Consider the following 22172-nt stretch of genomic DNA (forward strand, 5'->3'; position numbering starts at 1 on the left):
CGGAATCGGGTGGTAGAAAATCTCACCCATTGTCGACCGCCAGAGTAGTCAGGTCGAGCGGATTAGACCTTCAATGAGTGGTGGACGGGTCGGGCAGCGTCATAGATCTGAGAAAATAATGAGAAAACAGTGAGAAAAATCAGATCTGGCAAAAATCTCATTGGATTCTTTGAGATTTTGCTAGATCCGGCGAAAATCTCACCAAATTCGATGACATTTTGCTAGATTTGGTTAAAATCTCATCGAAACTACGTGAAATATCGCCGGAATTTGGGTTTTTTTCACAGGATCTGGAAAATTATCGCCGAAATCTAGGCTTTTTGCTAGAATCTGAGTTTTTGTCAATTAGTTCAGGTTTTTCAAGTTTTGAGGGAGGGAAATTGAAATTGACTTGCCGAAGTTGGTTTATGGTGGTGAAGACCCATCACCGACCGTCCGATGGTCGGGTTGGCCAGCATTGGATCAGATCCGGCCGGTTTCTTCCGGTGGATCAAGTCTTTGGATGAGTTTGGACCACCCTATTCATAATAATCTTTGAACACGTGCTTCTTTTATCAAATAAGCTAATTGTTAAAATTTAAAAAAGAGAGAAGGTCAAATTTACTTAATTTTGAAAGTTGAGGAGCTAAATTAGACAATACTAATAGTTGAACAATTAAATTGAAATTTATTTAATAATAAGAGAATCTAATTAGTAATTTAACTTAAAAAAAAAAAAATGAAAGAGGGGTTTTTAACATGTAAAGGACTTATGTATGAAAATTGTATTCTAAAAATCTATCTTATGGTTATTCCCTTTGATTTTATTTGTTTTGGGGATTTTCTCAGGTTTTATACATAATGGTCTATTCTGCATACCAAATAAAATAATTATTAAAAAAAAGTATTTGAATAGATCAGCCCCACTTGAAGACTTGTTGATCGGATACCGCAAAATAAAACACACAAAGGCCACACTTTTTAGAGACCTTTGTAATAGAATTTTTCAAGGACTTTTGAACAAGATAAAATACCTTCCGTGACTTTTTGCTTGAAAAGCTGGGGGACTGGATGCAAATATTTTGTCTTGTCTTACTTTTGGGAAAAACTTTGGTCTCACCCTAAAGAATGGTAAGTTGTTGATTTGAAATTTACTTATTTATGCTCATTTGTTTAGAAAACAAGTTATGTTTATATCTAAGTTTAGGCTCAACTATTAAACAAGTCAAGTTTAAGCATAATAAATGTTCAAAAACATTGAGTTTCAATTAACTATATATAATTATATTTTATACTTATCTAAAAATATATTTATATAGACTTGAAATTGGATTTTGTAAATTTGTAAATAGGTTTATATAATATCAAATTATTATTTCTAGTTTATAGATAATATAATTAGTCCATTTGTAAATTAAATTCATTGACTTGCGAAGGAATAAAAAATTATAATTATAATTTTAATAATATAAAAAATAAATAAGTTAATCAAGTAGTTTGTGAACATGTTCAAGCTTGTTTGACAATAAAATGTGTGGGGCCCAATAATTTGTGGCCTTGGCCCATTTTTACATTGGGGCCCAAGGCCCGAGCCGAGAAGGGATATAGCCGAGGACGTGTAATAAAAGTCCAAGTAGTCTTGAGACATAGCCGAGGATGATTCTGTCCTCGACATATCCGAGGTCCTCCTGAAAGAAAGGGCAAGAACGGTATAGGAACAATTTTGGGAAAAACCTAAAATATCTATGTTAATAGAGAAAGGATCGCTGGATAGTATGACGACCAAGGACAAAGGGAAAGTTTCCATTACTGCCATTGAATACTCTGCACCTGACAGAACCATGCTCTTCAGCTTTTACAACCACCTCCAACCACTTTGAGTATGGACTGATGGGACAAGTATCAGTCCTAGAAAGTCGAACCTACACGTGGACGTTGGATAAGAGATACAAGCTAATATAAAAGGGGAAGTAAGCAATCTGGGAAAGGGACTGGGAAAAAGGCCAAGAACCAGAGCCTCCCAGATCGTATCGAGGAGAAAGACTCCTCGAAGCGAACCTGGTTTACTTTTGTATGAACACCATGGTTAACCACCGATTAGTGACCAAGGCCTAGCCTTTCAAACCCACACTCTACAAATGATATTGTTTGGGCCTTTTTATGTGCAAACCCAACACTATTTAGAGGTCGTCACGAACTGAGTCCTTACAATTGGCGCCGTCTGTGGGAAGGCTTGTGTGTTGGCACAGGCGGTGGGTTGAGAAAGTCCCCCCATCATTTCCAACAGCCGGTTGTAGTGTCCTAGCATGAAGTTCCACTAGGGGCTACGTTTCTTTAATAGGGGCTACGCTTCGAAGTGTCAGTAGCGCGGATGGTTCTAGGGGCTTGGTCGAGGAGCTAATCCCCCTAAACCAATGTCCCATGTCATAGCCGAGGGGTTAATTCCCCCAACTACTTAAAAATCAAATTTTGGACAGAATTAAGGTATTGCATGGTCCTCGGACTCAAACCTATGGGGAAACCAATTACTTAAAAATCAAGTTTTAGACAGAACCAAGGTATTGCATGGTCCTCGGACTCAAATCTATGGGGAAACCAATTACTTAAAAATCAAGTTTTGGACAGAACTAAGGTATTGCATGGTCCTCGGACCCAAACCTATGGGGAAACCAACTACTTAAAAAAGCTAAGTTTTGGACAGAACCAAGGTATTGCATGGTCCTCGGACTCAAACTTATGGGGAAACCAACTACTTAAAAAAGCTAAGTTTTGGACAGAACCAAGGTATTGCATGGTTCTCGGACTCAAACTTATGGGGAAACCAACTGCTTAAAAAAGCTAAGTTTTGGACAGAACTAAGGTGTTGCATGGTCCTCGGACTCAAATCTATAGGGAAACCAACTACTTAAAAAAGTTAAGTTTTGGATAGAACTAAGGTATTGCATGGTCCTCGGACTCGGATCTATAGGGAAACCAACTGCTTAAAAAAGCTAAGTTTTGGACAGAACCAAGGTGTTGCACGGTCCTCGGACTCAAACCTATGGGGAAACCAAAAAGCTAAGTTTTGGACAGAACCAAGGTGTTGCATGGTCCTCGGACTCAAACCTATGGGGAAACCAACTGCTTAAAAAAACTAAGTTTTGGACAAAACCAAGGTGTTGCATGGTCCTCGGACTCAAACCTATGGGGAAACTAACTGCTTAAAAAAACTAAGTTTTGGACAGAATCAAGGTATTGCATGGTCTTCGGACACAAACCTATGGGGAAACCAACTACTTAAAAAAGCTAAGTTTTGGACAGAACCAAGGTATTGCCTGGTCCTCGGACCCAAACCTATGGGGAAACCAACTACTTAAGAAAGCTAAGTTTTGGATAGAATCAAGATATTGCATGGTCCTCGAACTCAAACCTATGGAAAAACCAACCACTTAAGGAGAATTCTAAGTCGCTCAATCCTCGGACCGAATACCATAAAAGGCTAAGGCTATGAAGATCATTAGGAAGATGGCGAAACACCTTAGTACTCGACGACTCGTATGGGCAGTTCATTTTGGGTTACATATCCTCGGAAGATTACCTCCTGCACAGCACCGAGCATTCAGCCATCATCTCGGTCAGTTTGGGGTATACAACCCTTTTTCAGGTCAGCCCTATTGTGCAAGATAACTTCAATAAGCTCAGAATAATATCTTTTTCTTAATAAGGGTTTCTGCCCTAGATATCGTTTTTTCAAGTCGGCATTATTGTGCAGGATAACTTCAATAAGCTCAGAATAATATCTTTTTCTTAATAAGGGTTTCTGCCCTAGATATCATTTTTTCAGGTCGGCACAATTGTGCAGGATAGTTTCAATAAGCTCAGAGTAATATCTTTTTTCTTAATATGGATGTCTGCCTTAAGCATCGTTTAAAATATAAAAATAAAAAGAAATCATATGATAGCACATCTATTCACGGCATAACTATTGCAAAAAAGATAGAATACACAAAATAAAGCAATGTTGACTTTTATTAATATAAAGAAGTAGTACAACGTACAATGAAGGGCTTAAACAAGCCTATACAGGAAACAAATTACAAAGGCAAGAATTAAAAAAAAACAAACAACAACAAGAAGTCTTTCTAAACTCTGCTCCAGTAGCAATCATATTGAGAGGAGGACCCCCTTTGATGGAAGAGGAGAAGAAGAGGAAGAAGTAAAGCACCAGGATGGATCTGGTGATGAGAAAGAAGAAGTGGAGGTAAAAGGAGGCACCAGTGAAGGAAGAGAGGAGGAAGCAGGGATACTGAGTCCCTGCGTCAGTCCTGACTCCTAACACGCTGGTGCCATATTACCTATGCTCATAGGAGAGCAGGTAGTACTGATGGTGAGCAACCCCAGCTCAATTGTACCAAAAGCTTGATGCGATTAGCTCCTGTTTCGGATTTTGACTAAGGGAGGATGAGAAGTATCTTAAATCTCTGTCAACCCTGCCCTGACCGAGCCATCTTAAGTTTCGGAGGGACATGGTGCTTTTGGAAAGGATGTGGTCTCTTCACTCCCGCTTCTACCTCAGACATGTCACACTATAAGCTTTGACTGTGCTGATAAAGAAAACTTTGAGCACAACTTGAGGTTCAAGGCTTTAGAAAGGTTAAAGGGTCTTTATGCGAAGGGAATACCCTCTCATCTGGCTTCTTATATGGAAGGTAAGTTCAGTGGCATTTAATCCGTATAGATTTCCAAGAAGATCTGCAAACGAGATAGCGTCTGTTCAACTCCCCAATGTCATCTATAACCGTCAGATTTGATCGGCCTCATAATGTAAATCTATTAAAGATGCGCCTCGTACTCTGAAACGGCAGGAGCGCACTGTATAAAAATCTAGACGAATGTCTCGTAACCCGGCGCATTTCCTAAGTAGATGAAGAGACACCAACATTAACGAAGGGCAGAGCTAAACGAACTGTAATAAAGGCTTGGCATCACCAAAACCCTCATCTCCGACTAAGATGTCGGACAGCAGGTTTTTGAGGGGCTATTATGGGGCCCAATAATTTGTGGCCCTGGCCCATTTTTACATTGGGGTCCAAGGCCCGAGCCGATGAGGGATATAGCCGAGGACGTGTAATAAAAGTCCAAGTAGTCTTGAGACATAGCCGATGATGATTTTGTCCTCGGCATATCCGAGGTCCCCCTGAAAGAAATGGCAAGAACGGTATAGGAACAGTTTTGGGGAAAACCTAAAATATCTATGTTAATAGAGAAAGGATCACTGGACAGTATGACGACCAAGGACAAAGGGAAAGCTGCCATTACTGCCATTGAATACTCTGCACCTGACAGAACCATGCTCTTCAGTTTTTACAACCACCCCTAACCACATTGGGTATGGACTGATGGGATAAGTATCAGTCCTAGAAAGTCGAACCTACACGTGGACGTTGGATAAGGGATACAAACTAATATAAAAGGGGAAGTAAGCAATCTGGGGAAGGGGTTGGAAAAAAGGCCAAGAACCAGAGCCTTCCAGACCGTATCGAGGAGAAAGACTCCTCGAAGCAAACCTGGCTTACTTTTGTATGAACACCATGGTTAACCACTGATCAGTGACCAAGGCCTAGCCTTTCAAACCCATGCTCTACAAATGATATTGTTTGGGCCTTTTTACGTGCGAACCCAACACTATTTCGAGGTCGTCACGAACTGAGTCCTTACAAAATGAATCAAGTTTGAATTGTAATTTTGTTTGGTGGTAAACTCAAGCTTGACTTGTGTTCAAAATAAAATTGAATAAACAAGCTTGAACTTTTAATATTGAATCAACTCGGCTTGTTTATAGCCCCACACAATATATCATCTCAATAAATTGTGAAAAAGAAAATTGTGTCAATAACTAAATTAAAATTAAATACTCTTGCAACAATGTTAGATGAGAGATCTATCGAGAATGTACGGAATACCTTTTGATTTTCAATTGATAATATTATTGTTTGATGTCGATAGAAGCAAATGGTAAAATTTTATCTTCTAAATTACATGACACTGTTAAGTCTAAATGATCCTATTATAATTTCTTTTAAATTTAGAGGCATCAATTTGCTTATAAAATTAAGAAAACGGAAGGTTTTATTTTTATTTTTATATATATTTATTTTGACTTTCTTTCTATGCATTATGTTTGATATTCTTTAAATAAATGATTTGATTCAGTTTTTATTTATTAATTTATATTTAAATATGTATCATAACTAAATATTAAAAAAAAAAAAACTGATAATAACAGTTAAATGAAAGCATTGTTTTTTTTTTCCTCTCTCCTTCCTATAATGTTAAACTTTTGAAAACCCATCATTTTTACGTTAGTATTATACAATATGTACATTGGTAACCTCAAGATGAGTATTGTTACCTAGAAACATCCAAGTTACCATAAACTTACTCTAGCAAACACATATCAGCCTCACCCTTAATTTCTTCTCCAAAAAAAAGTTTCACCCTTAATTACTCACTCTTTTTTCTTTTTCTTTTTTTTTCTTTTTTTTTTTCGAGAATTTCTCTAATTACTCACTTAGTGTGCATATAAAGTCTACCTTTTTTTTTTTTTAATAATTCGATAATTAGAGGAGGGGTGATCCAAACTTTGGATTTTTTTGTTGGAAACACTTAAAAGCTCTTGACACATAAAATCTACTTTCAAACATAAAATGACAACTAAATAATACTTTTTACTATAAAAAATTCAACACTATTTGAGGAATTTTTGTCCGTCTTTTTTTTTCTTTTTCCCAAGAGAGTAAGAGGATTTTCTTCTTCTTCTTCTTCTTTATTTATTTATTTATTGGTTTTGGTTTTGATTTTTTTTTTTTTTTTGTCTTTAGATAAAAAAAGAAAAAGAAAAAGAAAAGAGCCACCCCATTAAAAAGCCTAATTTATAAATAACAAATATGTCAGTTTCTTTCTTGACTTGAGTTTGGACCCATAACCATCAATTGATTATGAACAAACACACACACACACATATAAACCACCGGGATTTTTTCCCCCTTGATAATAAGTGACGAGGTCAATGAAAAGAACTCAATACGCGTTTGGATTATGTCTACAGCTCAGCGTCTACGTTTTGCGTTCCTTTTTTTTTTTTTTTTGGAGAAGTGCATTTCAGATACAAAGTGCTTTTCCAATGGGTCCCATGCATTGTTCACGGGACCCACGAACCTTTTTTTTAACAAAACTTTCATTAAAAATGAGTCTCGCGATACTATTTACACATTTAAAAATTATTTTACTACAATATTTTTAATTTTCAACAAAATAAACGGTATCCAAACGGAACCTTAGTATTTAAACTTAAGTTCTATTCATGAAGGATATTGACCAAGTCAATGGATTGAAAGTTGAAATTGAATTAGTGACCTGTTCATTATTTTATTTGATTTCATTGTTCATATACATATATATATATATATATATATATATTTTGAGTAAAATACTATTTTAGTTTTGTAAGGACACGATTTGGTGACGAACCTAAACAGTATTGGGTTCGTACGTAAAAGGCCCAGACAATATGATTTGTAGAGCGTGGGTGTAAAGAGCTAGGTTAACTGTGGTATCTACCTTCAAGATTTTCTCTCAAACCCATACAAGGTTTTCCTTCTTTTTCGTTGGTATAATCAACGTTTTTTTCTTAAGTCCCTAGTGTTACTCTCTCTCTCCTCCTTCTTACTTCTTTCTCTTCAGTTTTATGTGTGTTCCTCTTTTTTCTCGATCCCCTTCTTCATGTTCTTCGTTTAGTTTATATACTCCCCTTCGCGATCCATCCTCGCCGAACACGTGTAGATTGTGTCCGGGAGATTTCTTTCTGTCCCATCTGGCATCTCCTGGAACTTCCTATGGGCAGCTGTAAGGCTGCTTCCCTACTGCTCAGGTATCACCTCCACATTAATGCGGCCAGAGAGTTGGTTGAGAGGTCATTAATGCGGAGGCAGCTATAGTTTCAGATATTTGTTTGCCTTATCTCTTTCATCTTTAGTCGGCTACTCTACCCTTTGAGATGACCTAATTCTGAGATCTGATCGCGGTGAGACCACGTCCTGATCGTCCTCGGACGCATACTGCCGAGGAGCATGACGTCCTCGGACGGGTATACGGCCCCGGATGGGCCACTGGCCCAACAATCCTCAACCAATTCTGAATCCTATGGGCCTATCAACCGAATGATCCCCACAATAGCCCCTCAAAATCCTACTTTTCGACTCTTCAGGAGAAAAGGTGGGTTTTGACGTCATGAGCCTGCACCTGTGCGCGTTTCGGGGCATGCCCCTGACGCTTCAGCGCCCCGATTTTGGCAGCATTAAATTCTGACAACTCCCCTGTCTCCCACGTTCGACGGTTAGATTCAAATCAAACGGTAGGGGGTTTCTCTTGTTTTGTGAGCGGGAATTTCGCCGCTCACAATCTTCACATGACTATAAAGGTGTTCCCAAATTAAACCTGTACCTTACCCTTAATGGTTACGCGGTTCCAAGGCCTATACACTGAACCTGCCTTCTTCCTGTCTTCACTGTTCTCCTGGCGACTACAAATAATCGTACGTTGTCCAAGGTCCTTCCTTTGAACCTGTAAGTCCTCTCGAAACTTTTACCATTTTTATTCAAAATCAAAAAGTTTTTTTTTTTTTACTAAGTTTCTTTAGAAAAAATGGGGAAACAGAGGAATCCCTTTCGGTGTCTCGTTGACTCCGAGGAGGGTATTAGAAACTTCTGCATGAAGTACAATATCCCACCAACGGTAGGGATGAGGTATGCGGCCCAAGGGGAGTGGGTTAACGCCAGGCAAACTGGGGAAGTGGTTATCCCCATGATTGCCTTTATTGAAGGAGGGATGACCATCCCTATGGGTAGTATCACTAGGGGTTACCTTAATTTCTTTAGGCTATCCCCCACCCAATGCGCTCCCAATATGTTTAGGATTCTGGGAAGTATAGACGCTCTGAATCAGAGAATGGGTCTAAATCTATCCCATCACGACGTGAATTGGGTGTACAGCCTTCACCGCCTAGCTGACCAGGACTATTATCTCAAGTCGAGATATCCTGAAGTAAGGTTGATTCAGTGCCTCCCTACTTCAAATAAGCACCTAAAAGAAGATTTCCTCATTTTTTCTGGGGAATGGCATGATGGTCTATCTTGCCCGACAGTGGAGGGAACGCCAGGTGGGTGCGAAGTTATAGACCTATGCTACTTAGCTCATGATCACATTTTAATCACCTTTATTATTTTCGCGTCTCACAACTTTTAACTTTAAAATCAACGGTCTTGCAGATAGACGCTACACGAAACCCAATCTCAGATTGGTCAATAAAGCGAGCCTAGACAGATTATTGAGAGTTGAAATATACGTGAACGAGGCTGATGGTCAACTACGAGCAGCACATTTAATTCTCGGATATACCCCCCTTTCTTTTGGCTTTCAGGCGCCGAAGTGCGTGATTAGGGCACGCGATCCTCGGCTTCGCCGTGTCAGTGTTGCCTACGAAGGATTCATCGTTCCTGAGGGTATTCCACTTCCCGAACACACACCTCTCACAGAACCTCTTTCCGTGGCCAGCGTCTCAGCAGGGCTTTCTTCACCCTCACCTTCCCTCAAGAAAAAGGGGACCAATAGGAGAAGGAAAAGGGAAACAAGCAAGCAAACCGTTGTAACAGTATCGGAATCCACGGACGATTTTGAGATTTTCGATCAGCCCTCAAACCCCGAGGAAAGTTCTGACGAGATGGGGGTAAAAAGGATACCCAAAAAAGCCTAATGGAGCTGATAGGAGGTCAACAGGGAAAGTCTGCACCTGCCCCAACAGTACCATCCCAGGTTTCATCTCTTCCAGCCAGGTCTCCTCCTCTAGTCCCCCGCCACCCTTCTCAATCATCTCCGCAAACAGCACCGCCAAGCACTGCCGAGCCAGAGAAGCGCAGAGAGCAGAAAGGTAAGGGGGTGGCAGATGCGAGCAAATCCCGTCCCACTCGAGAGGAGGATGTCCAACGAGCGGCAAAGCAGCAGAAAACCAGACAGCCCTCTATGCGGGGCCAAGAGAAATCCGATTCCCCACATCTCGATTCACAAGCGTGGCTGCCAGTTCCTATGCTTGGTGGGGAACCCCTGCGAGACGATGCCTCTGTAAGGGATTATAACGGCGGCATAGGGTGTCATGTGGCCTCGGCCATAGAGGAGGCCTTATTGCTCCCAAAGGATATGGCTGAGCTAAAGAATGTGAGGAAGAATCAACTCATCCTTGACAATAAACGATATTTGGGCATGGTGAGAAGCTATCTTTTATACTGCTTCATTCTGTGACTGTTACTTACTAATGCGCACTTTTCATTAACTATAACACTAACTCACCCCCTCCCCCCTTTTTATTTTTTACAGATAATCCAAAATACCTTCAAGCTAGATGAGATGCTCAATACTTGTTCCATCCAGTTAGATGGTGAAAGGAAAAGAAGGGTAATGGCTGTTCAAACCTTGTCCAAATCTGAACAGGATCTAACCGTCGTAAGGAAAAAGCTACAAGTCGAGGAAGAAGCTCGCAAGAGTGCTGAATCGTCATCAGAAGGCTACCAGAAGCAGGCTGAGGAACAGGCCAAGCTTCTGCGCGAGGCGAATGCTGAGCTGAAGAAAACTCAGGAGCAAGTTCTTGTTCTTAAGAAGCATCTAGAAGAAACTCAGAGGTTAAGGGAGAGAGCCGAAAAGCTTAAAGAACAAGCCGAGAAAGCAAAAATCGAGTCTGAGAAGGCAATGGGTGAAGCCGAGCAGAGGGGCTACGAAATCGGGATAGCTGAAACTGAGAAAGCGTTAAGAGCCGAAGTTCCGGAGGTTTGCCGCATCTTCTGTGCGAGAACCTGGAGCGAGGCTCTTAACCGTGCTGGGGTTGAAGCCTCATCTAAACTACGTAAGCCAGAGAGCGTATATTACCCCGAAGCGATACGCTCCTCAGCTCCTCAACCACACCAAGCTGATACTCCAGCCCCAGCTATTAACCCCAGCGAGGAGGTTTTACCTCGCAACTCCCCTCCAGGAGCTTCTCCAAACAAATCCACCACTGCTTCGAAGACATATACGGTCTCACAGGGTTTTCAACTAGAATTGGACTCCACAGTTCAATCGGCTGGGGGCATCATCAAGAAGTAAAAAGATGGAAACTGCTTTGTAATTGTAATTTAGACACTTAGTAGAGGACTTTCTCGCTTACTTTCTTATCATTCTGATGGTTCTAAGTTATCTTTACACTTACTTACTTTGTCGTTGTAATTTTGGATGGATTCATTTCAGACGCCTCTTTTATTGTACGCCAATCTTGTATTCGAAGCTCTCTCTTTCTGACTCCTTAACGAATGTTCATAGGGCATTACTTTTACTAAGATTATGATTTAGAAAACTCATCACCACTCTTTCTGCCATTTAATAATTCAATGCACAACTTAGCAGGTAAGTTTCTACCGAATTAGTGGTCTAAGGATTTGACATAACATAGTTTCTGTTTAGCAATTCAGTATGAATGACAGGATGTTAATTTCCACTAAGTTTGCGATCCAGGGACTTGGCATAACTCAGTTTCTGTTTAACAATTAAGTATGAATGATAGGATGTTAATTTCCACTAAGTTTGCGATCCAAGGACCTGGCATAACTCAGTTTCTGTTTAACAATTCAGTATGAATGATAGGATGTTAATTTCCACTAATTTTGCGATCCAAGGACCTGGCATAACTCAGTTTCTGTTTAACAATTCAGTATGAATGATAGGATGTTAATTTCCACCAAGTTTGCGATCCAAGGACCTGGCATAACTCAGTTTCTGTTTAACAATTCAGTATGAATGATAGGATGTTAATTTCCACTAAATTTGCGATCCAAGGACCCGGCATAACTCAGTTTCTGTTTAACAATTCAGTATGATAGGATGTTAATTTCCACTAAGTTTGCGATCCGAGGACCCGGCATAACTCAGTTTCTGTTTAACAATTCAGTATGATAGGATGTTAATTTCCACTAAATTTGCGATCCGAGGACCCGGCATAACTTAGTTTCTGTTTAACAATTCAGTATGATAGGATGTTAATTTCCACTAAGTTTGCGATCCGAGGACCCGGCATAACTTAGTTTCTGTTTAACAATTCAGTATGATATGACAGGATGCGGGACTCATAGAATGCATATTTGACGTAAGTTAAAAGAGAATATTTGAATTAAAACTTCTTTACTAATAATAATACCTTCTGAGATTATTTACATTCCAAGGATGGAGTACAGGTTTTTCGTCTAGATCCTCTAGATAATAAGCCCCTATTCCAGCTACAGAAGTAATTCGATACGGTCCCTCCCAATTGGGTCCCAGTTTTTCCCAGCTTGGATTCTTAGTGGCCCCCAGGACCTTTCTCAGCACCAGGTCGCCTATGGCTAACGGCCTCATCCTCACATTGCTATCGTAGCACTGCTTGAGTTTGCGCTGGTAGTAAGCTAGCCGAACCATCGCGCTTTCCCTCCGTTCTTCAATCAGGTCTAAACTTTTTTCCAACATCGCATCATTATTACTCGAAGAGAATGCACTGGTCTTTAATGTCGGGAATCTAGTTTCCAGCGGAATAACGGCCTCGGCTCCATAGGTCATGGAGAAAGGAGTTTCTCCCGTCGAACGCCGGGGCGTTGTCCGATACGTCCAAAGCACATGTGGGAGTTCCTCCACCCATCTTCCTTTCGCGTCGTCTAGTCTCTTCTTAAGCCCATAGACAATGACTTTGTTAACAGCTTCAGCTTGCCCATTGCCTTGCGGATAAGCTGGAGTGAAATATCTGTTTCTTATTCCCAGTTCTGAACAGTATTTCCTAAAGGCATTGCTATCGAACTGGAGCCCGTTGTCCGAAACAAGAGCTCGTGGGATTCCAAATCGCGTAACAATGTTCTTCCAGACAAACTTCTTCACATCTACGTCCCGGATGTTCGCCAAGGGTTCAGCCTCAACCCATTTGGTGAAGTAGTCTGTGCCGACCAACATGTACTTCTTGTTTCCTATAGCTTTAGGAAAAGGGCCGACAATGTCTAGCCCCCATTGTGCAAAGGGCCAAGGACTTGAGAGAGGGTTAAGAACTCCTCCAGGTTGGTGGATATTCGGAGCATATCTTTGACACTGATCACACTTCTTAACGTACTCCTGCACTTCTTTCTGCATATTCGGCCACCAATAACCTTGCGTTAGTGCTCGGCATGACAGGGATCTTCCTCCTGTGTGGCTTCCCTCCGTTCGGGACTTTTTCGAGGACCATCATGCTGAGAGCCCCTTGACTCCGCCTGATGCGAGCTGATATCCCCTTGATGCAGCCCCGTTGCGGGGTGAGGCAGTTCCACTCCTTCCATCGAAAACGTTGTATCGGAGGTTGTACAAGCTAACACAAGTTCTTCCCACAGACGGCGCCAATTGTAAGGACACGATTTGGTGACGAACCTAAACAGTATTGGGTTCGTACGTAAAAGGCCCAGACAATATGATTTGTAGAGCGTGGGTGTAAAGAGCTAGGTTAACTGTGGTATCTACCTCCAAGATTTTCTCTCAAGCCCATACAAGGTTTTCCTTCTTTTTCGTTGGTATAATCAACGTTTTTTTCTTAAGTCCCTAGTGTTACTCTCTCTCTCCTCCTTCTTACTTCTTTCTCTTCAGTTTTATGTGTGTTCCTCTTTTTTCTCGATCCCCTTCTTCATGTTCTTCGTTTAGTTTATATACTCCCCTTCGCGATCCATCCTCGCCGAACACGTGTAGATTGTGTCCGGGGGATTTCTTTCTGTCCCATCTGGCACCTCCTGGAACTTCCTATGGGCAGCTGTAAGGCTGCTTCCCTACTGCTCAGGTATCACCTCCACATTAATGCGGCCAGAGAGTTGGTTGAGAGGTCATTAATGCGGAGGCAGCTATAGTTTCAGATATTTGTTTGCCTTATCTCTTTCATCTTTAGTCGGCTACTCTACCGTTTGAGATGACCTAATTCTGAGATCTGATCGCGGTGAGACCACGTCCTGATCGTCCTCGGACGCGATCGTCCTCGGACGCATACTGCCGAGGAGCATGACGTCCTCGGACGGGTATACGGCCCCGGATGGGCCACTGGCCCAACAATCCTCAACCAATTCTGAATCCTATGGGCCTATCAACCGAATGATCCCCACAAGTTTATAAACTTTACTAAAAGTTTGTTTTTCATGCTTAAACTTAAAAAAAAGTTCTATTTTCCCTTAAAATTTGTAAATTCTTTTTAATAGTTTAAGGACAAAATAATAATAATAAGAGAACTTTTTAAATAGTTTTGAGATGAAAATTAAACTTTTGGTAAAGTTCAAAGATATAAAGTAAAACATTTTTAATAGTTTATAGGTGAAAAAAGAACTTTTCAATAATTGAGGGGTGAAAAACTAATTTTTTAAAATATAATGATTAAAAATAAAATTTTGATAATATTTTAGGTCCAAAATAATATTTTACCTTTTTATATTTTATTATTTTTATTATCACAGATATAAAGGAAGACAACCGTGAGGTCCGTGACACACAATAGACCTGGTTTACCAGACCCCATCTCCCAGCTGTCCAATCCATCCTCCCCGAGATGGATATCCTATCCAGATTCCATATTTGGTGCAGTGCAGGCACCACTTGTGTTCACAAATACATTTCTACCTCCTTTTTTTTCCACATCTTGCATCGTGTGAACTGAAAATGAAATATTCTGTCTTATCTTTGAATAATCATATTCTTCATATGTTCTTCATCCTCCACATGACCTTTCATTCAATCATTCGATTACTCCATCAATCAAGTTATGAAATTTTTTGTTTCTATATCATGTTGATGTCAAAATATAATACTCTTCGGAATAAAAATTCGATATTTTTTTTTATCATATCTTTTATTATAATTAAAAAGTCAATACTTTTTTATTTACTAGTTGAGGATAGTTTTAAAAATTTGTATTTCTTTACTTGGAAAACAGAATTGTTGAATAATGTGTCCTCAGCAATATGATGAGGAAGTATCCAATAAGTTATAGAGTCAATATGGACTATCAGCAAGCGCACAGAATGGGCCAGAAGGGCAAAATGTACAGGCATCTGTAATTCTATTGAGATAATCATTCACTACATGAAAAACAATGCCTAGTACAGTTCAGGCACCACGACAAATTTGTTAGTGATATATGGTCTGTCTACCAATTTAGTGCGTGGATGTGACTGACCATGTAATGAAAGTCATTACATAGGCGATTGCAGACTGTAGCCATTGGCACTGCAGAAAGACCACCCAACCTTCAAGAAATGTATCTGATAGCTCTGAAAACCACCTCAAAATTCCTGAATTAATATTGCAGAAAAAACCCCTGTTATGAGCTCAACAATTGTATCAAACATCTCCCAAAACTGCCTCAAAATGCCTTAATTGACAGGCAAAGCTAAGAGCTATTACAAGTTACAGCCACAATCAGTTCAAACTAGAGTTAAATGACACTGCTTCAGAATTACACAGCCAGCAAAAATAAGAAACAACATCAACCATATTGAGTACCTATATATTTTTTTTTGATAAGTTTTATTGATATCAAAAAAGGGACACCCTAGTACACAGGGAGTGTACAAGGGGTCAACAATTCAAGTACAAAAATTACAATAATCAAGGAACATATTGAGTACCTACATTAAAAGAATTGCGCATTGATTGGGAAGTAAACTTCAGGAAACAAAAGGGACCAATCTATAAAGCTGAGAAAATGTTTGTTTTGGTAAAAGATGAAAACTTCGATACTCTCAGTTTGATTACAGAAGTCTTTACAAAAGAAAGCTACAAGTCTAATTATGACAAGATAACAGATTGCAACCCAGAGTGTGACAATCATATTAATTGGCAATAAAAGTCGCCTTACTTTTCATATACTGACACAGTGACTTGGAAAGAATGAAAAAAGAAAAAAAAGAAGAAGCAAGGACAAGTGATTTATACCTTCCACTTTAAATTTCTTCAATCCACATTAAAGGATTAAGTATCATGCTGTGTACATCAAACAGAACTTGTAGCAGATATCTTGTCATTGGTGATTGAGCTCATCTGCAATTGTTTTTCTAGCCTTATTGCATAGTTCTTCTGGATCACTTCCTTCTATAGGCTTATGAATAACAACTTCCACAGAACCTAAATTTAAGATGCCCTCCATTCCTGCAGGCATGATTTTGCCAGTTCCCTTAAGGGTAATAGGTACTACTGGCACTTTGGTTTTTGCTGCAACACTGAATGCACCTTTCTACATATCACCATCCAAAAAAAAAAAAAAAAAAAAAAAAAAAATCAGAGAAAACTAATAGAACTCCTGAATCTCCCCTCAAGCATAGTTTTCATAAAAAAAAATTGAAAGTAATGCAAATTGAGAGAGGAGGAGCAGACTGGAGCCAAATAGGAAATAATTACTGCATAAATTGAAATTATCTAGAGATTGTTCACTTCAATTTTGAACTGCCATGGGGGTGACTTTTTAAATGCAGCAAGAAAAAGTACTAAAGCATGTCAAAGTACACATGCGTTATAAATATGATAGGACTCTAACCTATCTTCTATTTTGGTTGTAGAGAAAATTAAAGAATCAAATTTTTTTCTTCCTTTTTGTTCATGATCCTCAGCAACTAGACACTACAGGTGAGTTTCCGGTTCTTGTTTCCCTAAATGACCATATCAAATCAGCCCCAAAAGATTCCTGATGTGAACTCACCTTGAAAGCACCCAATTTTCCATCTTTACTCCGTGTTCCCTCAGGGAAGAAAAATACAGAGGCCCCCTTCTTTGTAAGATCCATGCATCGCTTAAGGCAGTCCTATATGAGAAAAATCCCAAAATTCAAATCTATAGTTTCAGAGCAAGACTAAGTTTACCCAGACAGGAAAAAAAAATTATGATAAAACAGTTGTGGTACATTTCCATCTAACCTAGACATGCCAAATGAAGACAACTGCAATGAGAAACAATGTGAAAGAGTAAAGGAACTACCAACTGGCTTCTGCTGTCCATGCGCTTCAAAGGGATGACACCCAACAAAAACATGGCCCACCCAATAATGGGATAAAGGAATATTGAAGTCTTGCTGATGAACTTAAAGCTCCTTCCAAGAGTGAGAAGAGTATAGATGTCTAAAAAGCTCTGGTGGTTGGAAACATATACAGCAGGAATATCAGAAGGAGGCAGATTCTCCAATCCCTCATACTTAATTTTTATAAATGGAGTGACAGTTAAAGTTGCCCAAATTTTGGCAATGAAATGCTGAGCTTTTCTTTGGTATCGATCAAACAAGAGTACAAATGGATGTACCACCAGCATCAGCAGAAACAGAAAGATGGCAGTGAAAGCAGTGACAACATAAAAACATATTCCTCTAACTTTTGAGCTCAACTTATGTTCTGCACTTCAGAGATTTTAAAAGGAAATGGATTAGGCTATAAGCTTGAATATAAAGATGGAGAGTGTCTGAAAAAGGCGGAAAAGAAAAACCTGATAATGGGTAGCTGGCATCAGGGTACCCTGTTTCAGCAAGTTCAGATCTTACAACTATGTATCTGGATAATCTATTTTTATTGCAGACTTTATTATTAGAATAAGTTCTATTCAACTCTTCTTTTGGCTTAGAATAGTTCCACGGTACGCCGCCATCCTTCCTTGGAACACATGAATACCTACTTTGAGCAGCTTTTAAAGAAAAAGAGCACAGTCAAAAAATTTAAAAGATTATGGCCACTAGATAAGGGATCAACTAAAAGAAGGAATAACAAACAGTTTGATACATTGTCTATAAAATCATGAAGATATATCAATAATTTGAGCAAAAACTTTTTATGTGGTCATATTTAAAGCCAAAAAATAAAAAACAAAAGAAAATTTCAAGACATTTTTTGGCAAGGATTGGGACCAACATTGATGATTTCCACCACCCGCAAAAGCACAGAAAGCAGGGAATCAGCTAACGAGGATAAGTAACAAAGTGGACATTTTAATCTGCCGTTCAGGTGACAAAGTAGAGTAGTTTGTAAGGGGAAATATGAAGGACAATTGTGGGCTTGGGGCTACATTTTCTTAAATGGCAGTTCTTGGAAGTGCATCCATATGAAATTAAATATATATTCTTGTTATATGATCACACAACATAAAAATGAGAACATAAACCACACGTCATTATTTCTACAACCCATTACTGTAATTTTTAATATCACTCAACTCAATTAATCATTAACCCCAACTAATTGAGGTCAGCTATGTGGGTCCTTTTAAGCCACTCAACTATATCAAGGGAAATTTTTTATAATATCACTGATTTCTAGTCCAAGAACTAATTTCATGATCCAGGTGGTTAAGCAAGAGATGGAGAATCGGCCACATCACCAGTAGTAAACTTTCAACATAAATCTTAAACAGTTAAAAAATGCCGCAAGTCATTAATCATTTATTTGGGCACAAAGCATATTTATAGTGTGCTTATATGATAGAGATACATTACTCACAGATGGTTGAATTTCTCAAAACTGCCCGTTTATGTGGAAAGCAATGGGGATTAAGTCCTCTGTAAGTGCACGATTGCTGAAAGAAGGATCAAAAGCAACGAAATCATAAAACAAATTTCACAGAAAATAACAACAGCATCAAAGGCAGAGGAAAATTTCCATTTCTCAAAGTCGCTAGATAAATGTTTTTTTTTTTTTTTTTGGTGGGGGGGATAACAAATTTTATTAAATAAGGCGATGTGTACTATAGACGCACACACGATTAAACTCTAAAATCAAAATGATCAATTAAGTCAATTGCACAAGCCATGCCTACCTATGCCATGTCTTCTTTCAACATCCCCACCAAAATATGTGACAAGCTTGATGCTTTAGCAAGACGATTCTGGTGGAAACCTAAGGCTTTGGATGGTAAGTTTGTTGCTTGTAAAGCTTGGGACAAGCTTTGTCAACCTAAGTGCAAGGGAGGCCTTGGTTTTAAAAAAGCCAAGGGTTGCAACAAAGCCCTCCTGGCAAAATTAGCTTGGACGGTAGCATCAAGGAGAGACAGTCTCTGCATGAGAATCCTAAGAGCAAAATATAAAGTCAATCATGATTGGCTACACAGAGATCCTCCTAAATATGCATCTCTAATCTGGAAAGCCATTGAAGGTGCCAAAGAGATCATAGTAAAAGGAGCTTGTTATCTCATTGGTGATGGAGTCTCAATCAATATATGGAAGGATCCATGGGTCCCCTGGATCCACAACTTCGTCCCCAAACCAAGGATAGATATTTATGCTCTCTCGCCTCTGACAATTTCATAGCTTATTGATTGCGAATCTTGAAGTTGGAGAGCAAGCTTGGTTAAAGAATTGTTTGAGCCTACCTCAGCCCAAGCTATCCTCTCACTCCCAATTCCCTTCAATTCAAGAGCTGACAAACTAATCTGTTTACCTACTTCCAAGGGAGCCTTTTTGGTTAAATCTGCCTATCGCACTTGCACCAACCAAGCCAATAACAATAACCATCCCGAAGTGCCATGAGGAAAGCTGTGGAAGTTCAAGGCACCTGAGAGAATTAAAATGCTATTATGGAGAGTAGGTGTTAATGCTCTGCCCACTAGAGAGAACCTGATGTCCAGAGTTACTGTCAGTGATCCAAGCTGTGTTCCCTGTGGCAGTGAGATTAAATCATGCTGCCATTGTTTGTGACCTGTCCAGTAGCTCGAGCACTTTGGCATTCTACCTGCTGGGGTTTTAAAACAAATGAAGCTAATCTCACCACATGTGAGGACATCATCATGTTGGTTTTTGAACCCACCTAAGACAGCAAACTCCTCTGTAACTCAATGGTCAATTTCTCTTACCATGGCATTCGTGCTAGAAGAGATTTGGAGCCTGAGAAATCATAAATTGCATAACAGAGGTAATATCGATATTCTGAAGGCTAGCAGGCAAATTCAAGCCAAATCTTTGGAGTTTCAATCCTTGATGGCAGCTGAGAACGGTAAACTAACAAGCTTATCCCACTTGACATGGGAACGTCCCCCTCGAGGCTCGATCAAGATCAATACTGACGCAGCAGTCTCGGATTCAGTCACTGCCTTAGCTGTCATAGCTAGAGACTCTAATGGTAAGGTTATGAAGGTTTGGGCTAAATTGCATGAAGAGTGCTCCCCTCTCCAAGCTGAAGCTACTGCACTCTTATGGGCGGTTCAGATTGCTGCTAGCAAGCAATGGAGCTATGTCATTTTTGAGGGTGACTCTAAAGTTTGTTTTGAGCCCTTAATTCATAGAGACCTCCCATCTGATTGGTCCATAAGTAACATCAGTTGTAATATTATTAGTATCTCCGATTCTTGTCTTCGTTTTAGTTTTCGATGGGTTAAGCGGGTATGCAACTCTGTGGCTCATACAGCAGCAAAGCTTGCTATATGCTCCAACATGTCTTTTTATTTCAATAATGATAATCTGCCTGCAGAACTTGTCTCTGCTTGTAAGGTAGACTATCCTCATGTTTCCCTTGTTTAATGTTAATGGAAGATTATCAAAAAGAAAAAGAAAAAGAAAGTAATCCTGACACTGACATCCACTCAAACAAAAATATGAAAAACAACAGTTTAAGGTCTAAAATAGTCGTCTCACATCCCACAATGCTTCAAGTGTTTCTTCCCCCAGTTTCAGTTCTAGTCCTTCAATGAAACAGTTTAGTAATAGCCTACCATATAAAGGGTTTATTATATTCAACAACATTGATATCTAGCAGTTTATTTTTAAGAGGGTAGTGTCTACCATTCTTTGTTTCTTGTTCCATTCACTGTTTTAACACCAAACAGCCATCAAAACATATTCAAGATCCAATCTTTTTCATTACCTAGACCCTTCAACATCAATCAATGAAGGCTTCAAGATCTCATCAAGAAATCTAATTTAGTGCCGAATTCCTAAAGATCCTACATAATCATTCTAGAACAGAACTTCTCAATTAACCAAAATCTCTAAAAAAGCATTTCAATAACTTTTTCTTTGATAAGTAACTAACTAAAAAGCAATTCATATTACAGCAACTAACAATTGAAAGCTTATTTCCGATCAAGAAAACCTAGTATTATGCTTGGTAAGTGAGAAAATGAAGAAATCCAATAAAGTCAAACTTCCGCTAACACTGACAATTTCACTCACATCCTAATATTCTCTTTTTTTCTGAGCAAGCAAACATAGGCTAAGGGTAAAGCGTAAAATTACCGGCAAAAAAGATGAAGCAGTGGAAAGCCTCGAATCCTTGTAACCTGAAATTTGAAGCAACAAGAACGAGAGAGAGCAATTTAGTTCAGTTACACACAAAGTGTGTGAGAGAGAGAGAGAGAGAGAGAGAGAGAGAGAGAAAAGGAGCGTACCAAAACGGTGTAGTATTGTAGTGGAAGAGTGGGAAACGACTTCCATAGATAGAAAAGAAAAAAAAAACTCTCAGTTGAGAAAACGATGTAGTATTCTCCAAAAAAAGCGGGGCTGAATTGTGATTGCAAAGTTCCTTATCTTCTCGCGTGTGTTTGTCTTGTCAATCAGAAAATTCTCTGCTTTTTTCTGTTTGGGTGTGTTTGCGAGTTGGAGTTGGCGTGGGACTGACTAGGATTACTCTCTAGCTGTGTCTTCTTCTCCAATGCACCGCCTGCTCTTTTTTTTTTAATAATTAAAAAAAAGAATCTTTTTTGACAAATTAAAAAAAAAAAGAATCTATTAATATTAAACAAAGAAAAAAAATTGGGTGAAAATAAAACAATGAACAAGAAATTCATTAAAAATATTTAGAAGATAATAATGAAAATATTCTTAATCAAATAAATATTATTTAATTAATATTTAAATATAATAAATAAAATAAAAGGTCTCACTTGAAGTTTTTGCTTTATTGGCCTCAAAATTGGTTGATACATCCTGGCGCTCACTAACAAGGAATACTCAAACATTACTGCTAGGCCACTTGCCATGTTGGCGTTTTGTGTTGAATGCATCATCGATCTGTTTGTTTCGGTAAAAAAAACGTTACATGAAGATAATTTTTTGTATTTTGTCATGTTTGGTAGCGCTAAAAAAAATAAGTTAAAAGAAAATTATTTTTAGTCAATATAAAAAATATTATTTATTTTTAGAGATTGTT

At 39.0% G+C, this 22172-nt stretch overlaps 1 protein-coding gene across 2 annotated transcripts in view; it reads right to left on the reverse strand.

Annotated features, from left to right (window-relative positions):
• Positions 1-15084: 15084 nt before the first annotated feature.
• LOC115977262 (1-acyl-sn-glycerol-3-phosphate acyltransferase BAT2, chloroplastic-like) overlaps positions 15085-22172 on the reverse strand; it is a 28143-nt gene continuing 21055 nt past the window's right edge. Inside the window, exons 3-10 of one of the 2 annotated variants that reach the window (XR_004088504.1) lie at positions 21412-21478; positions 21260-21303; positions 18534-18609; positions 17530-17724; positions 17032-17438; positions 16757-16858; positions 15997-16294; positions 15085-15353 (exon numbers count right to left, since the gene is read on the reverse strand). Coding sequence is in view for 1 of the 2 variants with exons in the window: in XM_031099024.1 (XP_030954884.1) it covers positions 16082-16294; positions 16757-16858; positions 17032-17438; positions 17530-17724; positions 18534-18609; positions 21260-21303; positions 21412-21457 (1083 nt within the window). In the remaining variant the exon portion in view is untranslated. Of the gene's footprint in view, positions 15354-15727; positions 16295-16756; positions 16859-17031; positions 17439-17529; positions 17725-18533; positions 18610-21259; positions 21304-21411; positions 21479-22172 lie in introns of those variants that run through there. The other variant, XM_031099024.1, reaches the window with a different exon arrangement.

Source organism: Quercus lobata, chromosome 2 (genome assembly GCF_001633185.2).
Source record: "Quercus lobata isolate SW786 chromosome 2, ValleyOak3.0 Primary Assembly, whole genome shotgun sequence".
In the NCBI taxonomy this organism is placed as follows: Eukaryota; Viridiplantae; Streptophyta; class Magnoliopsida; order Fagales; family Fagaceae; genus Quercus; species Quercus lobata.